At 50.2% G+C, this 17,156-nt stretch overlaps 5 protein-coding genes across 7 annotated transcripts; 3 read left to right on the plus strand and 2 right to left on the minus strand.

The window, feature by feature from the left end:
• Positions 1–70: 70 nt before the first annotated feature.
• On the plus strand, positions 71–2,385 carry FVEG_04784 (hypothetical protein). Its single transcript, XM_018892668.1, has one exon. It carries the CDS (start codon positions 598–600, stop codon positions 2,119–2,121), a length of 1,524 nt encoding a protein of 507 aa, XP_018749399.1. The 5' UTR covers positions 71–597; the 3' UTR covers positions 2,122–2,385.
• On the minus strand, positions 2,365–5,216 carry FVEG_04785 (hypothetical protein). Its single transcript, XM_018892669.1, has 3 exons — positions 4,389–5,216; positions 4,231–4,332; positions 2,365–4,182 (listed from the first exon to the last, which is right to left on the minus strand). The coding sequence occupies exons 1-3, from the start codon at positions 5,121–5,123 to the stop codon at positions 2,596–2,598; spliced, it is 2,424 nt and encodes an 807-aa protein (XP_018749400.1). The 5' UTR covers positions 5,124–5,216; the 3' UTR covers positions 2,365–2,595.
• Positions 5,217–6,204: 988 nt separating this feature from the next.
• FVEG_04786 (glutamine amidotransferase) lies at positions 6,205–7,868 on the plus strand (the record flags this gene model as incomplete). Its single annotated transcript, XM_018892670.1, has 4 exons — positions 6,205–6,219; positions 6,313–6,408; positions 6,489–7,233; positions 7,285–7,868. 4 exons carry the CDS (start codon positions 6,205–6,207, stop codon positions 7,866–7,868), a joined length of 1,440 nt encoding a protein of 479 aa, XP_018749401.1.
• An 834-nt stretch (positions 7,869–8,702) lies between these two features.
• On the plus strand, positions 8,703–9,591 carry FVEG_04787 (hypothetical protein; the record flags this gene model as incomplete). The annotated part of the gene is made up of 2 exons (XM_018892671.1): positions 8,703–9,246; positions 9,299–9,591. 2 exons carry the CDS (start codon positions 8,703–8,705, stop codon positions 9,589–9,591), a joined length of 837 nt encoding a protein of 278 aa, XP_018749402.1.
• A 1,692-nt stretch (positions 9,592–11,283) lies between these two features.
• FVEG_04788 (hypothetical protein) lies at positions 11,284–15,452 on the minus strand. 3 transcript variants are annotated; one of them, XM_018892674.1, is made up of 3 exons: positions 14,071–15,444; positions 13,516–14,016; positions 11,346–13,467 (listed from the first exon to the last, which is right to left on the minus strand). In XM_018892674.1, exons 1-3 carry the CDS (start codon positions 14,408–14,410, stop codon positions 11,783–11,785), a joined length of 2,526 nt encoding a protein of 841 aa, XP_018749405.1. In that variant the 5' UTR covers positions 14,411–15,444; the 3' UTR covers positions 11,346–11,782. The 3 variants fall into 3 exon arrangements, with proteins under 3 accessions (XP_018749403.1, XP_018749405.1, XP_018749404.1); XM_018892673.1 differs by having other exon boundaries at positions 13,516–15,162; positions 15,251–15,375; XM_018892672.1 differs by having other exon boundaries at positions 11,284–13,467; positions 13,516–15,452.
• Positions 15,453–17,156: the final 1,704 nt, after the last annotated feature.

Genomic DNA, 17,156 nt, shown 5'->3' on the forward strand with positions numbered 1-17,156 from the left:
ATTTGATTTCCATGCGTGAATCGATAATTGATTCGTGGTGTGGCTTGATAAGCAACTCATTGTGGATGATAGCTTAAGCTCTACCTTTAGCGCTTAAAGACAGCTTTTCAGAATCATAAGGAACAGTGAATGGGCAATTAATTACTTGACTCGAATTTTAGAGGCTCTGAATCATTACCCCCGTCATAAAAAATAAATCTCCCATGAGGAAGGCATGGCATCATACCTGCTCCTGCTCCGCTCGTAATATCGTTCATGTTGCCTCCTTCATCTCCATTTGCAGGGTCCTCTACCATCTCGACCCAGGCCAGACCGAAATCGACTCCTCCTCCTCCTTCATAACCCTACCTTACATTCACTTTGCCTAGCCTGAACTGACCGATTTCCGGTTCGACCCTAGTCCTCATCATCTTGTCTTCCTCGCTCTTTATTTGGAATATCTTCTGTCCCTCTCTCAACCTTTTTGACAACCAAGTACTACTATCTTCGTTGCACATCAATAACCTAAACTTCGATCTGCAAATAAAAACCAATCCTCCCGTGTACTTGAAGTACAGGCCTGAGGGTTGCCAAGCAACCCAGTCAACTCCAACGGAGATGGCCTCGCTTCAAGCTGACGTTTCACAACATCCTCAGCCTCAACCTGCATCCGACTCTCAACCCCAACCCCAAATCGAACCTCAACACCGCCAACATGACCTCTCCTTAGCTGAGTCTGTCTCCATCGCTACAAGATCGGTGCACGCAAAGCTTAACAAACTTATTATCGCCCGGCTACCGCTTGCGTTGCCTCCTCTTGCTACCGATTCATCTGCTTATATCACTGGCCTACTCCACGTTACACCTATCTATGTGGCCTTTGAGACGATTTGGCGCGACATACTCGAGTCGGGCTTGCCAGTAGATTTGCCCAAAGAGGACGACGAGACTTGTGAGCCGGAAACTCCACCAAACTCAGCAGAAACTGCATTCCCAGCTTCCGATCTTCACGAACTGTCAAGTTGCAGCAGGATGCAATCGATGCTCCAACAAATGTATCTTCCGGGATTAATGCGTTCAGATCGTCTCAAAGCTGACATTGCCAATCTGGCGGGGTGGTCCAACGACACTGTTGAAGACCAGTTACGGCTTGTCCAAGAAAATGGTCGATTGGGGGAATTTGTACAGCACATCAAAAGAACTATTCAACACAGACCTCATGTGCTAATGGCTTATTCCTACATCTTGTTCATGGCACTCTTTGCTGGTGGCCGTTTTATCAGAGCTACACTCGAATCAGCTGGAGACGACTTTTGGGACCGGTTACCTTCTCCAGTTCAGCCGAACCGTCTCCCCTGTGAAGAGAGATCAAGGCCAACTAAGCGTGCAAGTGGCTTGTCCGACGAAGAGATCCCGATAGATGACTTTCACTGCCATGCGACTCATACAATGCCTCTCCGATTTTTCCACTTCCAGACTCCCGAGGACGGGGAAGATTTGAAACGCGAATTTAAGCGACGACTCGCTAGCATGGAGGGGCAACTCACAGCACGCGAGAAGCAGGATATCGTTCAAGAGTCGATTTGCATTTTCGACAACATGACACTTTTGGTTCAGCAGCTCGACATGGTCTGTGATGACCCAGCGCGTAAGGAAAGTGGCGGCAGTACGACCTCGTCTCTACTTGACTTGGTCGATCAACTGCACCCGTTTCGCTCTCGTCTCAGGGATAGTGTTTCTATCGCAAGAGACAGAATTCAGCGATCTACACCAAGCGGCACTAAATTAGTCTGGAAGATCTGGAACTACAGTGCAACCGCATCGACAGTGGAGCCAGAGAGTGGGATTAAGCTCCCGATCGGCCATCATGGTCTCTCCAAGTATGATGCTGCAGCCATTGAACTCTGTCCAGCCTTTTCCAAGTCTATGAGATTCGACAAGACCTTGCCGCGACCAATGCGCCCATCAGCCAAAGCAAACACGACCCAGCACGAGCTGAAAGATTGCCTTCAAGTTGCTGCCAAGAAGTTTGATAGTATGAGCCTCTTCAACTGGTTGATAATATTGACCGTTGGTGTTATCTTGCTGGGAGCATTGTGCTCTGCTAGGCGTGGCCGTGAAGTAATGATTATTGAAGCATGAGAGGAAAAATTGTTTCACACAGCGATTGCATTTTGTTTGGCGTTTTAAGGAGTTGAAGGATCAGGATAACCCTCGTTGGGGGGAAACACGTCTATACCTGGAGTCGGTTGCATTTTTATACCTAGAGCACACGTACACGATTGTACTCGATACCCAGCCCACGGCCTTTCAGCATTCCACAAAGAAACGATTACGACCTTAGATTCAGAGATAGCTAGTTTACGTCACAATACCTAAACGATATATCCTTGAACAAGATTATACTGTAATTTCAATTCGTTGATACTACCTTTTGAAACTGTCATTCCTCGTGAATGCTATCTGTAAATGCCCTTTATGAACCCGCTTGAGTGCTCGAGTCTCTCTGGAGATCTCTGCTAACTAACATACATGTTTGAATCGCCCATGTTGGCTGAAGGGTATCGTATAATATCAAAGAAACGCCATGCGCTTTTGCAACATGCTATCAACTCGTTACTCATCATCTTCATCATCCCAGTCACTACCCACATCAGCCCAACCCGCCATATATCGCTCACCACCAAAATCTCCGATTTGTCTCAAGTACCGAGCCCGACCTTGATCCTCCTGCCACTGACGTACGATGGAATCGTCAGACGCGCTGACCAATTTGCCATCGTAACTCCAGCTGACGTTTGAAACTTCACGTTGATGGCCATGGACAAGAGCTGTACCATTGCGGAAGATAGGGAGTGTAGAGGAGGTGGGTTCAGCACCCGCGGCAGATGAGAATGAGCGGGAGGGTGTAGGTGCAGATCCAGGTGGGTCAAGAAGGTGAGCGCGCTGGGCGCAAGCAGATCGAAGATATCGCTCGTCTGTGGGGAAGAGCACGACTGAAGACTCAGAGCTACCCACTGCAAGTAGATCAGACGAGTGGGAGAGGCCCTTCGGTCGCATTCTGCATTTGACAAAAAATGTTCGTGCTGCGAAAGAGTCATGCTTAAAACCATAAAGAGGCCCTAAGCCCTGGGCTTCGATGGGTCTCCTCTTAGTGGCGAGGTCTTTGAGCTCGGGAGCGTGGCCAAGCATGAGATGAGACATGGAGTAAGCGTAGATGGTGTTATCTTTGCACACTGCGTACATACGGGCGGCATCACTGCTGAGAGACAGAGAGGTGATACCATACGAACGCCAGGCGTGGTTGGAGGGGACGGTGGTAGCTGAGAGAGGTGTGCTCTTTTCTTGGTGGCGACGGTTGATGTACCGAAGATCCCAGAGCTTGACAACAGCTTCGGCCTCAGAAGCGGAGAGCAAAAGATGTTCACGACCAGCGGGAAGCCATTGGATTGCAGTAACCGAAGCAGGAGAGGTCTTGCCATGAGCAGTACGTTCGTGGGTGTTGTCAAGAGTGTTCACGGTCGAGGCCTGGAAAGGTCTGATGGCCTCATCTCGAAAAATGACGGTTCGACGGCCTGTCTCGCTGCTACCAAGTGTTGAGAAACTTCTCACATGAGAATAAGGGCACCTCAAATCCCACAGGCGAATTCGACCAGCCTTGTCTGATGTTGTCAATACGTTGCCAATAGATTGGCCCTTCTGCCAAGCGATCTGTCGAGTCGAGTTATAATGGCCATCTGCAAGTCTAGCAGCAATAGACTTGGTCGTAACATCCATAACCAGAGCTGCGTCACCAGCTGTAGTCGCAAGACGCATATCATCTTGGGAAAAGTCCATATCCCAGATGGCATTGTCATGAACCGAGTAAACACCCAAGTCCTTTTCCTCGTTGGGATCATCGTTTGGAGAAGTGTCGAAGAACCTAACACAACCTTCTTCATCACCGACAGCCGTCACGGGGGCATTGTGAGTGCTTGTAAGGCAGAAGGGGATGGTACGGCTGCCACTAGGAGTTAGACATTCATAAGAATCGATGCAGCGGCTGTGAAACCTTGCGGTCTCGGTTCGAGGGTCGCATGCTGGTGTGTGAAGATATAGTTGACCAGTTGAATATCCAAGTCCATGCTCTCGGTTGAGTAATTGTGAGGCAACGCCTCTATCGGCGAACTTTCGGATTGGTCTAGGTCTGTAGTTGGCTAGCTCCTAATGATGATGTCAGTGACGCCAGGGACTCTGGAGATAATAACATACGTTAACAGGTTGAGGTTCCTCAGAGATGCTGGGTGTATTAATGAGAAAGGGTGACTTTTTAGGCGTTCGAGCAACTCCACGGCTGGTCTTGAAGAAACTGCTCTGAAGTGGTGTAAGCAGAGATCGCGTGAGCAATTTCCAGACCACGCCAAACTTACCAGGGTAGCTTTTCTATAGCTATCAAGACTCTCCAGACTAATCTGGCTTTCTGACATTTGAATTTCATTATCATAACCGACAAGCGTATTGGTTGAGGAAGAGGTATTTGTGGTATTGAACCGAAGCGGTGGCATATCATCCAAGTTCAGTGTTGGTCTCTTGAAGACAGCCTCATCACCCTCAGCCTCAGCCTGAAGCTTTCTCTTCCGCGATTCATCCTGGAATCCATCACTTGGAGAAGAAGGTAAAATAGGATCACTATGAAAAAGCGATTGGGGCGAAATGGGCTGCTGGTTGGTATCAGACTCGTCCAAGCTCCCAAGAGCAGTTCTAAACTTTGGCAACGGCTGAGTCTGAAACTGTCTTGGTTGCCAGAAGCGATTAAAGCGACGGGGTGTTATCGAGGGTGTCCCTTTTGGTCGTGACGATGATGCAGGCGTTGGAAGAGTATCTGGGCCATCGGAGGACATGGCAGGCAACGATGCCTGTTGAAGCCGCGAGAGGCTGGGGAGCCGAGTCTGACGATATATGCAGGCGAAGAGGTCACAGTTCACGAGTTGATGAGACGAATTCTTGCAGAGACATAAGATAAGATCAGAACATGTCGAAAAGTGAATAGTTATGGTGGAAAGAAGAGGCTTCAATTGCAGAACTTGGTTTGGTTGCCCGAGGAGCCAAAAGGCCGGGCTGGGATGGGGTTGGAGCGAGACGAGAGTGGACCATGCCAATGTCATAGGCCAAAGACGCGGTCGCGAAACCGCGGAGCGTGTAAATGGGCGATGTTCTCGCGTAAAATGGATTGTTGCTGGTAGCGCCACAGTTGGGGAAGACGTCAGTGCACCTAGCCGATGTCAACTGTGGCTCAGAGCTCTACTACTGTAGCTGCAAGGGTCAACGACGGGATAGCGGATGTGGCGACTCCCGCTGTTGGCGGTGGCTGCAGGATTGGATTTTCTTTCCCCGCCCCTGAAAATGATATCTTTTGAATGATCATTTTAACCCAAGACAAGTAATGAAGTAATGAATCACGGCTTCGCAGGGGGTCTTTGACGTGATGAGCAGTAATTGAGTCACAACTGGAGTTTAAGCGAAAACGGAAATAAAGAATTTGAGTTGTTGAGTCACGGTTTGAACGGGACTTGAGGGCAGTTCAACTGACGAGAGCTGTGATATTCTCCACTATCAGCGGGCCATTCCCCGGAATTTCGAACTCTTAATGCAAGGATAGAAGCAGTCTCGTAAATGATGCCATCAGTGATTACTGCAGGTACTCAATGCTATAGAAACATGTATTTTAGGTCCATGACTTACCTACATATGTGTAGTACATATCACTACATATGACAACTCATCAGCACCAATAGCTTTCATGCAGTATCGTGGCCATCTCACGTTGGTTCTGGCAGTCAAATCCTCAAATCCTGTAATCCTTTAAAGTGCCCCTATTTTCACTCGCCCCCATTGGCTACTCTCCCCCTCCCTCTCAGCCTTGTCTTATGTACCTTTAACCTGGGCTTGTCTCCCGCCAAAGCCGATGGCCCGTTCACCGATAGCCACTCCTGGCATCCACTGAAAGAAGCAACGCAACCCTTGAGAGTCACATTGGAAGGCCAATGGTGTCATCCCTCACCATAATCACTCTCTCACAATTACTGTCCTCCCCGTCTCCGTAATACGCAATCCCTTATTTTTCTCCAGACATTTTTGTTCCTGCACCTCTCTCTTATTATTCTTTCTCGCACCTGTCCTCCCTCTTGACCTGTTTGTTATTTTCTCCGGCCCAGATTGATTTCTTTGCACGCACAAGGTCAAACCATGTGCCGTTTTCTGGTGAGTCCCCTATAATCAAGATCCCTTATCTATACCTCCGAAGCCGGCTTCTTGGTCGCACGCAGAACAACACTGACGCCGTAACTCTTTCAGGTTTACAAAGGGAGTGACGAGATTCTTCTATCAAAGCTGATTCTCGATCCTACTCATTCTATTCTCAAACAGTCATTCGATTCTCGGTTGCGTCTCGTGGGTCAACCTCAATCAATTGCTTTGACCGACAATCAAAGGAATGTCATATCATAGCTGACACATATGACCATCTACAGGATACGAGACGAGGTCAGAACAACGCGGATGGCTTTGGCATAGGCTTCTACACCGACCCTAAACTTGGCTCAGCGCCTTGCCTTTTCACATCGACCATTCCCGCCTGGAATTGCACCAATCTGCAGCGAATCGCTTCAAAGACCGCCTCCCGCCTAATCTTTGGCCATGTTCGTGCCACGACCGAAGGCTCCCTAAGCGAAGACAACTGCCACCCTTTCACACACGGTAGTTTGATGTGGATGCACAATGGCGGTCTGGGTGGGTGGAAATACATCAAGCGTCGCCTGGGCGAGCGTCTCGCCGACAAGTGGTATCTGGGCGTTAAAGGCGGAACAGATAGCGAGTGGGCATTTGCCCTCTTCCTCGATACTCTTGAGCGACTTGGTCACGACCCAAGCGCTTGCCCCGAAACTGGCTTTGGTCCGACTATTCTTCGAGAGGCTATGAAGCGCACGATCGCGCAAATCAACGAGATGACCGATGCGATTCCCGAAAGCATACTACAGAACGAGGATGTTGATACCAGAAGCTTGCTCAACTTTGCTGTCACCGATGGTCATAGCGTGATCTGCACTCGATACATCAGCAGTTCCAAGGACGAGGCGGCCAGCTTGTACTATTCTTCCGGAACCCAATGGACAACACGAACACAATCCGCGAGTGACAAGCAGTACCAGATGGAACGCAAGGATCGGGGCGCCGACATTGTACTTGTTGCAAGCGAGCCCCTGACGTTTGAGAGAGGTATGCAAATTGCTCTGGGTATGGAAGAAGGTCGGGGCTGACTTGAAGCAGAGAATTGGGTCAACGTACCAACAAATTCTATCTTGACAATCCACAGGCAGACCGTCATGGTCCATCCAATAATCGACAAGTACTACGAACGTGATCCTCACCACGTTCGCTCCAGTGCATTTGTCCAGGCCAAGGGACTTACGTCAAATGAGAAGAATCGAAGTGGCGTTGCTAGTCCTGCGGGAGTTGATCGGCAGCAACAGGAGCTTGAGGGCTACCGCAAGATGATGTCAAGCACTCTCAACTTTGGCCCACCTAGGAGCCTCAGTCCCGATATGTGCCGTCAGACCAGAAAGATAGCCCCTGTGTGTGAGTCGATCCCTGTGCCTCAACCACAAGCACAGCCTACACCTGCACAGACAACCGCTCCAAGTGAACAAGGCAACAAACCAGCCCCAGCGCAGGGAAACATCAAAGTTAAGAGACGATCTGTCCAGCTGCTGGATGGCAACCAAGGCCAAAGTTCAAACGATTACGATCAAATCTCCGATACCGAAGAGCCAGCGAGGGCAGACGTGCATAATCCTAGGAAGCTTTCGCGGTATTTCCCCGAGCTGACTCTCGCATCGCATGCGGGGTCTTAGAAGAAGGGGGATGAGAAGGCTGGGAAACAGAGCAACCTAATCTGGGGAGATGGCATGATAGAAGGGGCCGAACGGGTGCGCGATTTGGTTTGAGTTTATTTTATGACCGTTTGTACTTGGGCATTGCACCGAATATCTCGGCGCTTGTGGCATGGTGTTGAGGTGTGAATTTCAGTGGGTGTATTCTACCTAGATTGGCATTTCGGAATGTTTTTTTTTCGTCTCTCGTTACTTTCGTGGATACCCTTTTATTGGAACCATGTCGGGCCATAAGAACAAAATGGGAGTCAAAGTTTACTGTACGACGATGTCTCTATGTTTAAAAGGACTCGGTTAATATGGTGACAGACACGTTTAACTTCTAGGCAACAATGGCTTTTGCCGTCTCATTGTCAAGCCAGAGTGCTCATTCGCTGTCACTCGCCCCTTTCACGGTCAAATGCGCGTGAGAGTTCAACAGCTCCCACACAATATCACGAATAGGACACACAGGTGCGCCATACTGTTGAGGCACTGGCAAATAGGGGAAATACGTGGTGGGGATGACTTCAGAGGCAGAGTGTTGCTCCATGGCTGCCTCCAGAGAGCCTGCCCTCAACGATGACAACCGCTGAGGCACATGCCTTACCCTCCTTAACTGCCAAAGGACGTTTGGCGTCGCTCAACTCGCGAAAGCGGTGCTTTTCAACGCTTTTGCAACAATCTAAACTCTACATTCATTGCCCCTTCAAATCTACTTAAACGTGAAGCTCTCGTCACCACATCCTTTTATCTCCCCCCCTGACTATACGGCACGACGCATATACTGAACAGCGAGTAACCCTGAGCAGCGATATGCCTTGCGGTATCGCCATCATTCGGTACGAGCAATGTCTGCACATGCTACTCTTCAAGGTCGGGTGCACTCAAGGTTGCACAGAGCTCTGCCCTCCATCGCGTCAAAAAGTCCTCGTCGTCACTAGTTACCTCTGGCTCTGTGAGGATTGCCACAAACGTGAACTCAACACAGAACTCGCCCAGCGAGACCTCAAATGGACAAACCTTCAACGCGAAGTCCCCCAAGACTATCCCCTCGAGCAACGGAACATGCTGAGCATCGTATTGCAGAGCCGCGAGTGCCTTGACAACGCGTTCCGCGCCAGTGCCCGCGCCATGAAGCTCGAAGAGATCCAATGGGTGACAGAGTGGACGTATGAGTATGGCCTTATGCTGTACGATATAACGGTCGCGAGGAGATGGGTTCAAAGCAGGGCTTTGAGGAGGATAGACCAGCTGAGAAGCTTGCGTCTTTGGGATCTTGTCGTGATCAAAGATGGACTACGATGTTCTAAGGAGCTCTTCGAGGCCCAACCAGAGGAGACCTACTGGACAATCAGTGGTGAGTAGCGCCTTCAGGGGTATTATAGAGGAGAGAACCTGACTTGGCCCAGAGCAGTTCGCCGAGCAACATTATGACCGAGCATGTGAGGTACGGCTCCCTCAGCCAAGTCGACCACAGCCCCCTTTGTTTGTTGAGATTGAGAATACACATACACCTGAGACAAAGGAAAGCACTGAGTCCCCTGACATGATGGGCTGGATCCAAGATGGCGAGGATGATGATGACAAGGACTCTGTAACTGAGAAATCTCCTCCATCACAGCCACTCCCTGACGAAGAACTCCATGGCACTGCTGCGACACACGACTACCCACGTCTCGCTGAGCCGGTAGTTGCACCCTAGATACCAAGCAGGCGGGCCTCGAGGAGGAGACCCGAAGCTCTGGCCGGCACACGCGGTTATCAGCTTTGATTAAGATGCCGTAACACAAACTCCCCCAGCGTTACAATACACCCACAGCCACGGCCACGGCCACAGCACAGCACAGCACAACCCACGCTCGCCCACATCATTCTGTATGTGCATAGTTTCAAGTAAGAGATATAGGAAATCGAAACTATTCTCAGATTGATAACGTACATGTGATTGCGGGCGTAACGTTGAATCTAACCCCATGACAACTCCACGTTGGTTAGGCAGTTGCTCATACCCATCTCCATCTGTTTTGCACTTCCACCCCTTCCCCTTCCCCTTACCCTTACCCTTCCCTTTCCGTCTTCCGTGATAGTTCATTTCTCGTTTCTAGATGTATTCTTTTAATGTGTTACACCCCATCCCACCCTATCCCGATCTATCTAATCACCACTGAGGAACCCAAGCCAATTCGTGTTTGACCTACCTCGTCGGGAATAGCATCAATCTCAGAATGACAAACCTCATCAGCCTCAGGTTTAGTCTGCCCTGTATGCACACCACCCCCCATCCCCCGTCCCCCAGCCTCGGCCATGTCTGTTTTCACTCCTGAAACCAGCATTAGCTATGCTACTTTTTTCTTTCCTGTCGTGCCCCTTGATCGTTCGCCGTTCTCACCGAAACCATCCCCCCCCCCCCGATCCTTGTACACTACCAGCAAGGCTCAGCAGGATTGTTACATGTCGTGGCGTCTTGCCCACCCCTACTAGCTCCAGGAGACAAGGCGGAATGGATGTGGAGAGAAGGGAGGATCTTTTTAGCTTTTTGCATTTTGCTTGCGATGTTACGTTGAGGAGGGAGATCGCTGATAGGATATGTTTCTGCGTTTGTTTGACTGTCTCAGCTCTCGATCATAATAAAACTCTCCTTATGACTACATGTACCTGGATGTGGGAATAAGCATTGCAATAGCCTTGCAATCTCCATTTGGAGTTGCATTGACAGATTATCATACTGTTGCATGTCTCATTCCAAGAGACAGCGCAACGTGGTGCAAGGTGGTATCCCGGTGTAGAAATACGTAACTATATCACCACGCATCTGTCGTTTACACAACAACTACTACCGTACCGGTACTTGACAGAGTTCAAGGCGAGTTACAAGGGACCCATCCCCAACTCCATTACCGTAAATCATCCCTAATGTCGATCATTGAACCCATTCCCATCCCCACACTCACACTTTAAAACTCTGGCTAGAATCGGCCAAATAAATATCTGATAGTTAGTGGGTTGGGCACTTTGACGTCTCGTCTTATCTCAATCTCGACCAATCAACGATCTAACCGCGCCTTATCAATCCTCGTCCAGCTGTGCTCTTGTTCTGTACATACAGTAAAAGCCCTTCACCTTCGGCCGGCTCCGCCAGGTACAGCGGAGTCAACCCGCGGTGGCGCCGCTGCAAGCCAGACTCTGACCTTTCGCTTTTAGGAGTACTACAGACTACGTGGTGGTACAGTAAAACCTAGTTAGAGTACGTAGCTGGGAATTAAAAAAAAAGGAGGCTGAAAATTAGAGGCTGTATTCTACCTAGCCCAGCCCTGTAACGTCTTTGCAACTGCCAAATCCTGCATCGTCTTTCACAATGGCTTCACTAGCACCCTCGGCATATCCTGGATGTGAGGGTCACTCTCCTTTATCATTGACTAACAGAAGTGGCAGTTTGACACTTTTCAGGTGAATGAATACTCGTTTTAATCTCGGTCTCTTTGGACCATATTCAGTACGTACCCAAACTCCAGAAGGTCTGTCCTAATGCCCAATGCTAAACCGAAACGCCTTGCTTCCTTTCTAACGTAACCGTTTCCGTATGCTGTTGTGTTGCGTTGCCTGCGTTACATAATACAAGATGCTAGCCTCTTCATCAAGCTAAAACTCCCAAACTTGATCCCACAGTAGTCCCGAATCCGAATATGACACACGCTCACCACCATTAGGCTAACAAGGCCGGCCAACTTCACCAACCCCTACCCACGCATGCCTGTCTGCAATTCATGACAGCCCCTTGCAAACTTGATCCAAATCCCTGATTCCCATCCCATCCCATCATCTCAGCCCAGTTCAATCCAGTCCAGTCCGAGCACAAACGCCTTCACATGTCAATCGCCGAACATCCCTGCACATCAAAACATGATCCACTCCACCTCCACTCCGGGCCCCCCGATGCATTTGGTCCAGTTGAACGGTCCGCGTTGATCCCCGGTCCTGGTCCCCAACATCAACGGCTCTCCTCCCGCCCAATCTTGGGCCCATAATTTCTCTAGCACCTCTAGAGCCGCCAAGTTGTTCATGTAACCAGAACGGAACATGATATCACGACACTTGGACCGCACCATGTTTTGCTGTAATTCGTTGACACACTCACAGCCCGCAACGAAAAGTGGCCAGAGTAGAAACTTCTCGGCGCTACTTCCTGTGTCCAGGTTCGTTGCGTAATAGACCACCTGGCTGACAAGGCTCTGGATACTCTGGTGGCCTGAAGGTAGCGATGGGCTCACTAGTCGCTCCGTGTATAACAGGGCGGCATAGCGGAAAGCCTCGGACAGTGATTCCAGGTCTCGTAGTTGACTCTGTGTACAGGGCTCAGGAAGTGAGGCGCTGACCCCGGGAGCATCGAAGTTCCAATTTTGGAGAGCCAGTCGTGCTTCTTTCCACTCATGCCAAAACAAGGAGCGACCTTCTTCGTAGGACGTCGCCGGGGCTAGGCCTGGGGCACTTATTGGCGCAGTTGTTCGGTCCTCATGGACTGCCGTGTTTGATCGCCCGTCACCGAGACCATGGCTAGTGACATTGCTCATGTCCCCTATCTGATCGTTCACATTAAACCCTGTGAGAGATTCTCGCCGAGCGTGACCTAGTGGGGAGATGTAAGACAAGGACGGAGATCGCTCAGGCACTTCCTGAGCTCCATACGCGGCAGCTGCCTTTCGTACGGAGCGATTCTGAGACAGTAAATTCAGGCGTCCGAGTCTGCTGATGGTCTTGAAGAGCTCGCGGTCACACCCCACCAGGTTCTCGGCCCCAACAGGCAAGAGTTGAGAGTCTGACACCCCACTGAAACCGGGATACACTTGGGACTCGCGCTCGTTGATGCTGGCAGAGATGGCGTCAAAGTAGTTGAAAATAGCCTCCATCCAGGCAGAATTGCTAGATGTTGCAAGATGCTGAGTTCGAAGAGCAAGAATCTTGCTGACACCAGCAAACTGAGTATGGAATTTGGCGATACCGGACTCAACCATGCGGTAATGACATAGTAGGAGGATCGTAGCAAGGACTGAATCGTGAATTGCTTTGGTCCGGTCGTTTAGTTGCTCGTTTAATAGGTGCACAGCCAGGTTACGGTGTTGGTATTCCTCGGCGAGGGACAGGTCGTCGGACTGAGTGTCTGCCATGGCTTCGGCGGCATGTTTGTCAGCCATCAACTTCTCAGAAAGATCTCGTGTATCACGTCCGAGACTCAGTTTCCTCTTCATGCGGAGATTGCAGGATGCAAGAGCACAAATTGCATGGCTCAAACTCTGGCTGTTTACAGCTAGTCGCAGAATATGGTCTCGAAATGGGTTGTGTGGCCCGTCGATAAAGACCATGGAGGGACACATGATATTCTCGTAGTAATCCATGAAAAAGGGCATCTTGGAGATGAGGTCCTGGCTCACATGAACAGAATGATTTTCGGAAGCGGTTGGCCAACCCGAGGGAGCAAAGTCCGAATGATGAGATTTAACATCTTCATCTTGCATCGATGGAGACTGCCAGGAGATCGGCATCGAGCTGTAGCTGGCGCCATATGTATCGACTTCAGGCACGCCTGCGCACGTTAGAACCAAAGGAAGTCATTGGTTCCATCTGGGCTTACCGAATGAATCACAATCTCGAACCATCCTATTGCCCATTTGCGAGTCAAAGGTGTCGGTATGCGAGTGAAGGCTGGAGCTCATTTCTGAAGGAGCATGGGCGAGACTGGGGCATGAGGTCGGGGCAAAGGTCCTTGTGTGTTCGGCGTAGAGGGATGCTGGGGGGCTCTGAGGGCCAGGGGAGCTAGTGCCGGTTGTATAGCTGTCGTACATGTAGGAAGGGCTGTGGACATAAGAGACGTCGTCTCTGGTATAAGACTGGCTCATAGGCGATACATAGCCAACGTCGGGAGTAAGGGGATCGATAGAAGATGAGAGGTTCTCTGTGACAAGAGGCACCGGGAATCGATGCAGATTGTGTGCTGTTTCTTGAGCGGGAGAATAGTTGACCGAACCCCAGTTTCCTTGGTGGATAGGGGCTGCATGCTCAGGATGGGGGATAGAGAGGTAGTCGTATCCTGCCATGGCAAATGGTGTTGTAGGGGCAGAAGCGACTTGTGTCACTGCAGGAATATCAATGGGACCTTGGCGCATACGGCTGACTTCATCTTCCGTACCTGAACGAGCAATGGCAAAGCTTCTTGATGATGCAGTCGACTGTTTCCTAGGTTCACGAGTAACAGGAGGAGCTTTGGCAATGGGCAGAGACAAACCACGAAGCTTGCCTCGACTGGCCACGCCAACTCCCCAAGTAAGTTGTGTTTTATAACCAGAACATTCACTGCCAACCTCGAGACACTGAGAGCAGTATGGTCTTCTACGGTCACACTTGATGTTCTTCTTGGAGCAAGAGAAACAATCATCAGAAGCGCCACCAGCAGGAGCACGTCTTCTGCGCTTTCGTACTGCAGAGGGATCTTTGACCGTGACGGTCGGTTGTGACATGGCGGCTGTCATGTTCGTGAAGTTGAAGGGGTGAAGTGTGTAAGAGGTGAATGGGTGTGTTAAGAGAGTTGTCGAGGTCAAGGTATATATATAACCAAGTTGAGTCAAGTTAATGTGTATGTTGACAAGAGTCGAGGTCAAGTTGGTGGTGGAGTAGTGGTGTAGTTAAAGGCTTTGGATATAAGGAACTCATAAGAGTATAGACAACAGGGAGATCTTAGAAACGGTGGAAGCACTATGTTAAAGTATGAATGAAGTCTTCAGGAACAGGGTATGAATATGGAAGTGGCGCTCTAGGACGGTATAAGGCAAGATGAAGACCAGATAGAAGAGGCGAGGGGTGTTCAGAGACCGAGGAGGGTATCGCCCAGTACTTGAGAGCAGCAACAAGACCCTGAAGCCGCGGCAGGGATCATGATGGGGAGCAGTGCACTCGAGGGGTGCAGGGAGAGTGAGGGGTGTGGGTGAAGGTCATTACAAGGAGTGGTAGCGTGAAATAGCGTAGTGATGTACCTACTGCAGATAGGCACGTTTAAGATCGAGAGAGCGGGACGTCTGATGAGAGACGGGAGTGGAGAGAGGGGGATGGAAGGGGGATGGACGACTCCCATGCCATGATGGGGGCACCGTTAGCTCTGGCTTGTCTTTGCTCTAGCTCTGGCTCTGGCGTTGGCATCATCATCCCAAACCCAAGCAAGCGTGTCTTTTTTTGCGATGATCAGCGGGGGATCCTTGGATGCCATCTCCATTTCGGCCGAGGTAGACTAGAGGAGCAGAATAGGTTAACCAGTGACAACCACACACAGAAGGGATTCCCCTGGCAATAAGAAAATGGTTTCAGTCTCAACGGACCCAGTCCAATCTCAATCTCTCTCTCGGTGTGTCTTGGCCGGTGCTGGCGGTGATGTATGTAGTTTGCAGTAGATAGCGGCAGCGCGGGCCCCCTCCATACTACTACGTACGTTAGGGTACGTCGTTGTTTGGAGAAGAGGAAGAGAGAATATGGAGAGACGGCGACCTGAGGAACCAAGGAAAACCTCACTCACAATGACGGGAGGATGGAGGGGAGGGGCGGGATCGAAGATTGCGTGGGCGTGGCTACTCCGCTACTAGTACGAAATGGCAAGTGCAATTGCAACCAAACAAGTTGATTACGGTTAAGATACCTTGTTTGTCATATGGAATGTGAGCAGTCGTAAGTATCTATCTCTAGCCCCAGGAAAGTGGTTCATTCTTCGCCTGCAGACCCTGTAAGTCTTTGGGGTAAGCCAGTCCAGCAAGCACTCGCCCCAAGTTGGATGGATAGAACCTCCCATCGTTCGGCGGCCTACGGGGGTTAAGCCCCCCCGGCTTGACCTCCATGAGCGGTTTAGTGGCCGTCGGTATAGCGCTGTGAGGCACCCCTAGCGCTGTATATACACCGGTATAACTGCCCTTGACCGTTCCCACACTACCTGGGTTGGCCAGCCCATGTTCATCGAGTCCGTCCCTTGTAGAGTAAGGTCTCACTCGCTCTCTTCCGCCCGAGTTCCCCCCCAACTCTCGGATCTTGGGCAGATTGGACTCACGAAACTCTTATTCTGTACTGTAATCGTCGTCGCGGACAAGGGAGCACTCGAGACAAGGTTGAAAATCTAGGCCAAGTTCGGCAAAGAGTGCAGCGAGCGCCAAGTCGGGGACGATTGCGCAAAGGGAATAGAGCCTCAAAGCATAAAAGCCGCCGGTAATAACTAGAGATGAGTTAAGATTGATGCGTGAATATCCAAGATTTGCAAGGGAGCCCAAGTAATGTGGGAGAATTGGGCAAGTTTTGTTCCTCTTTGTGGCTTGTCACGTAGCATCCTCTCGTCTAGAAAACCCGTCTGGAGCCGACGTGCCAACGGTATACGGCCGAAGGACACCTGAGGCTCAATCCAGTCTTGTAAACTCTGTAAGGAGCTTTGTTCCGGCATAGGTCTATGCTTCCAGTCTAGGTAGCTCATCATACATGACACAACGGGCTGGCAGAGTGACGGTTTGGGGCTAAGATCAAGAAGGAACCTGGATACTGACACTGACACCGTAGATAGTCTGGTGCGCAAGTAGTTTGACGCTATGGGAGCAGAAGAAAAATTCGAAGAACTCAGGGGGAAAAGAGGCTTCAAATTCAATCTGTCCAAGCTTTTTCCACCTTTCTGTTGTAAAGGTCAGTTCAGACTGTAGACTGGAGGTAAGATACTTATCTCTCAGACATTCTCGGAATCGCCGACGAGGCTGCGATAAGTCAACTTCTCCCACTGTCACTGGTTGTCACTACCTAGGTATACACTACAGCAGACAGTACTCCATACTAGACGAACGATGCCGTGGCTCTTGGCAGTTGTCGATCACATAGCATCGACAGATGCAGGTTCGAAATGGTTCCTGACGACAACAAGATAAGATATCCGTTATCATATCCGTAATGGAAACAAAAGATCTTTATTGCGTGCGAGCTAGGTAGCTATCTCAAGCGACAAAAGAGCCAAGACAGGCCGGGATGCACCAGACAAGGAGACTTGCATACAGACATCCTGGATCCATGTAGCGACAAGGGTGACAAAACCGCCGCCGGGTGCACCTTAAAATCATCCGCTGCATTTGCATTTGCAGTTGCAGTTGCATATCCACAACCGTAGGCGCTAAAGCGATCCACTCCCGGGGCTCCGTGGTCAGGTCAGGTCCTTTTGCAACGTGACAGCCCAATCAGAAATGCCCATTCCTTCGTCTTAACCATCTC

The sequence above is a fragment of the Fusarium verticillioides genome, chromosome 4 (genome assembly GCF_000149555.1).
Source record: "Fusarium verticillioides 7600 chromosome 4, whole genome shotgun sequence".
Classification (NCBI taxonomy): Eukaryota; Fungi; Ascomycota; class Sordariomycetes; order Hypocreales; family Nectriaceae; genus Fusarium; species Fusarium verticillioides.

Excerpts from the sequence above, each read along its gene's own strand:
- FVEG_04784 (XM_018892668.1), top strand. The coding sequence starts at position 598 with ATGGCCTCGCTTCAAGCTGACGTTTCACAACATCCTCAGCCTCAACCT.
- FVEG_04785 (XM_018892669.1), bottom strand. The coding sequence starts at position 5,123 with ATGACATTGGCATGGTCCACTCTCGTCTCGCTCCAACCCCATCCCAGC. Across the intron at positions 4,333-4,388 it reads GCTATAGAAAAGCTACCCTG|AGCAGTTTCTTCAAGACCAG; the intron begins GTAAGTTTGGCG and ends ACACCACTTCAG. Across the intron at positions 4,183-4,230 it reads AGGAACCTCAACCTGTTAAC|GAGCTAGCCAACTACAGACC; the intron begins GTATGTTATTAT and ends CATCATCATTAG.
- FVEG_04788 (XM_018892672.1), bottom strand. The coding sequence starts at position 14,410 with ATGACAGCCGCCATGTCACAACCGACCGTCACGGTCAAAGATCCCTCT. Across the intron at positions 13,468-13,515 it reads TCGAGATTGTGATTCATTCG|GCGTGCCTGAAGTCGATACA; the intron begins GTAAGCCCAGAT and ends TAACGTGCGCAG.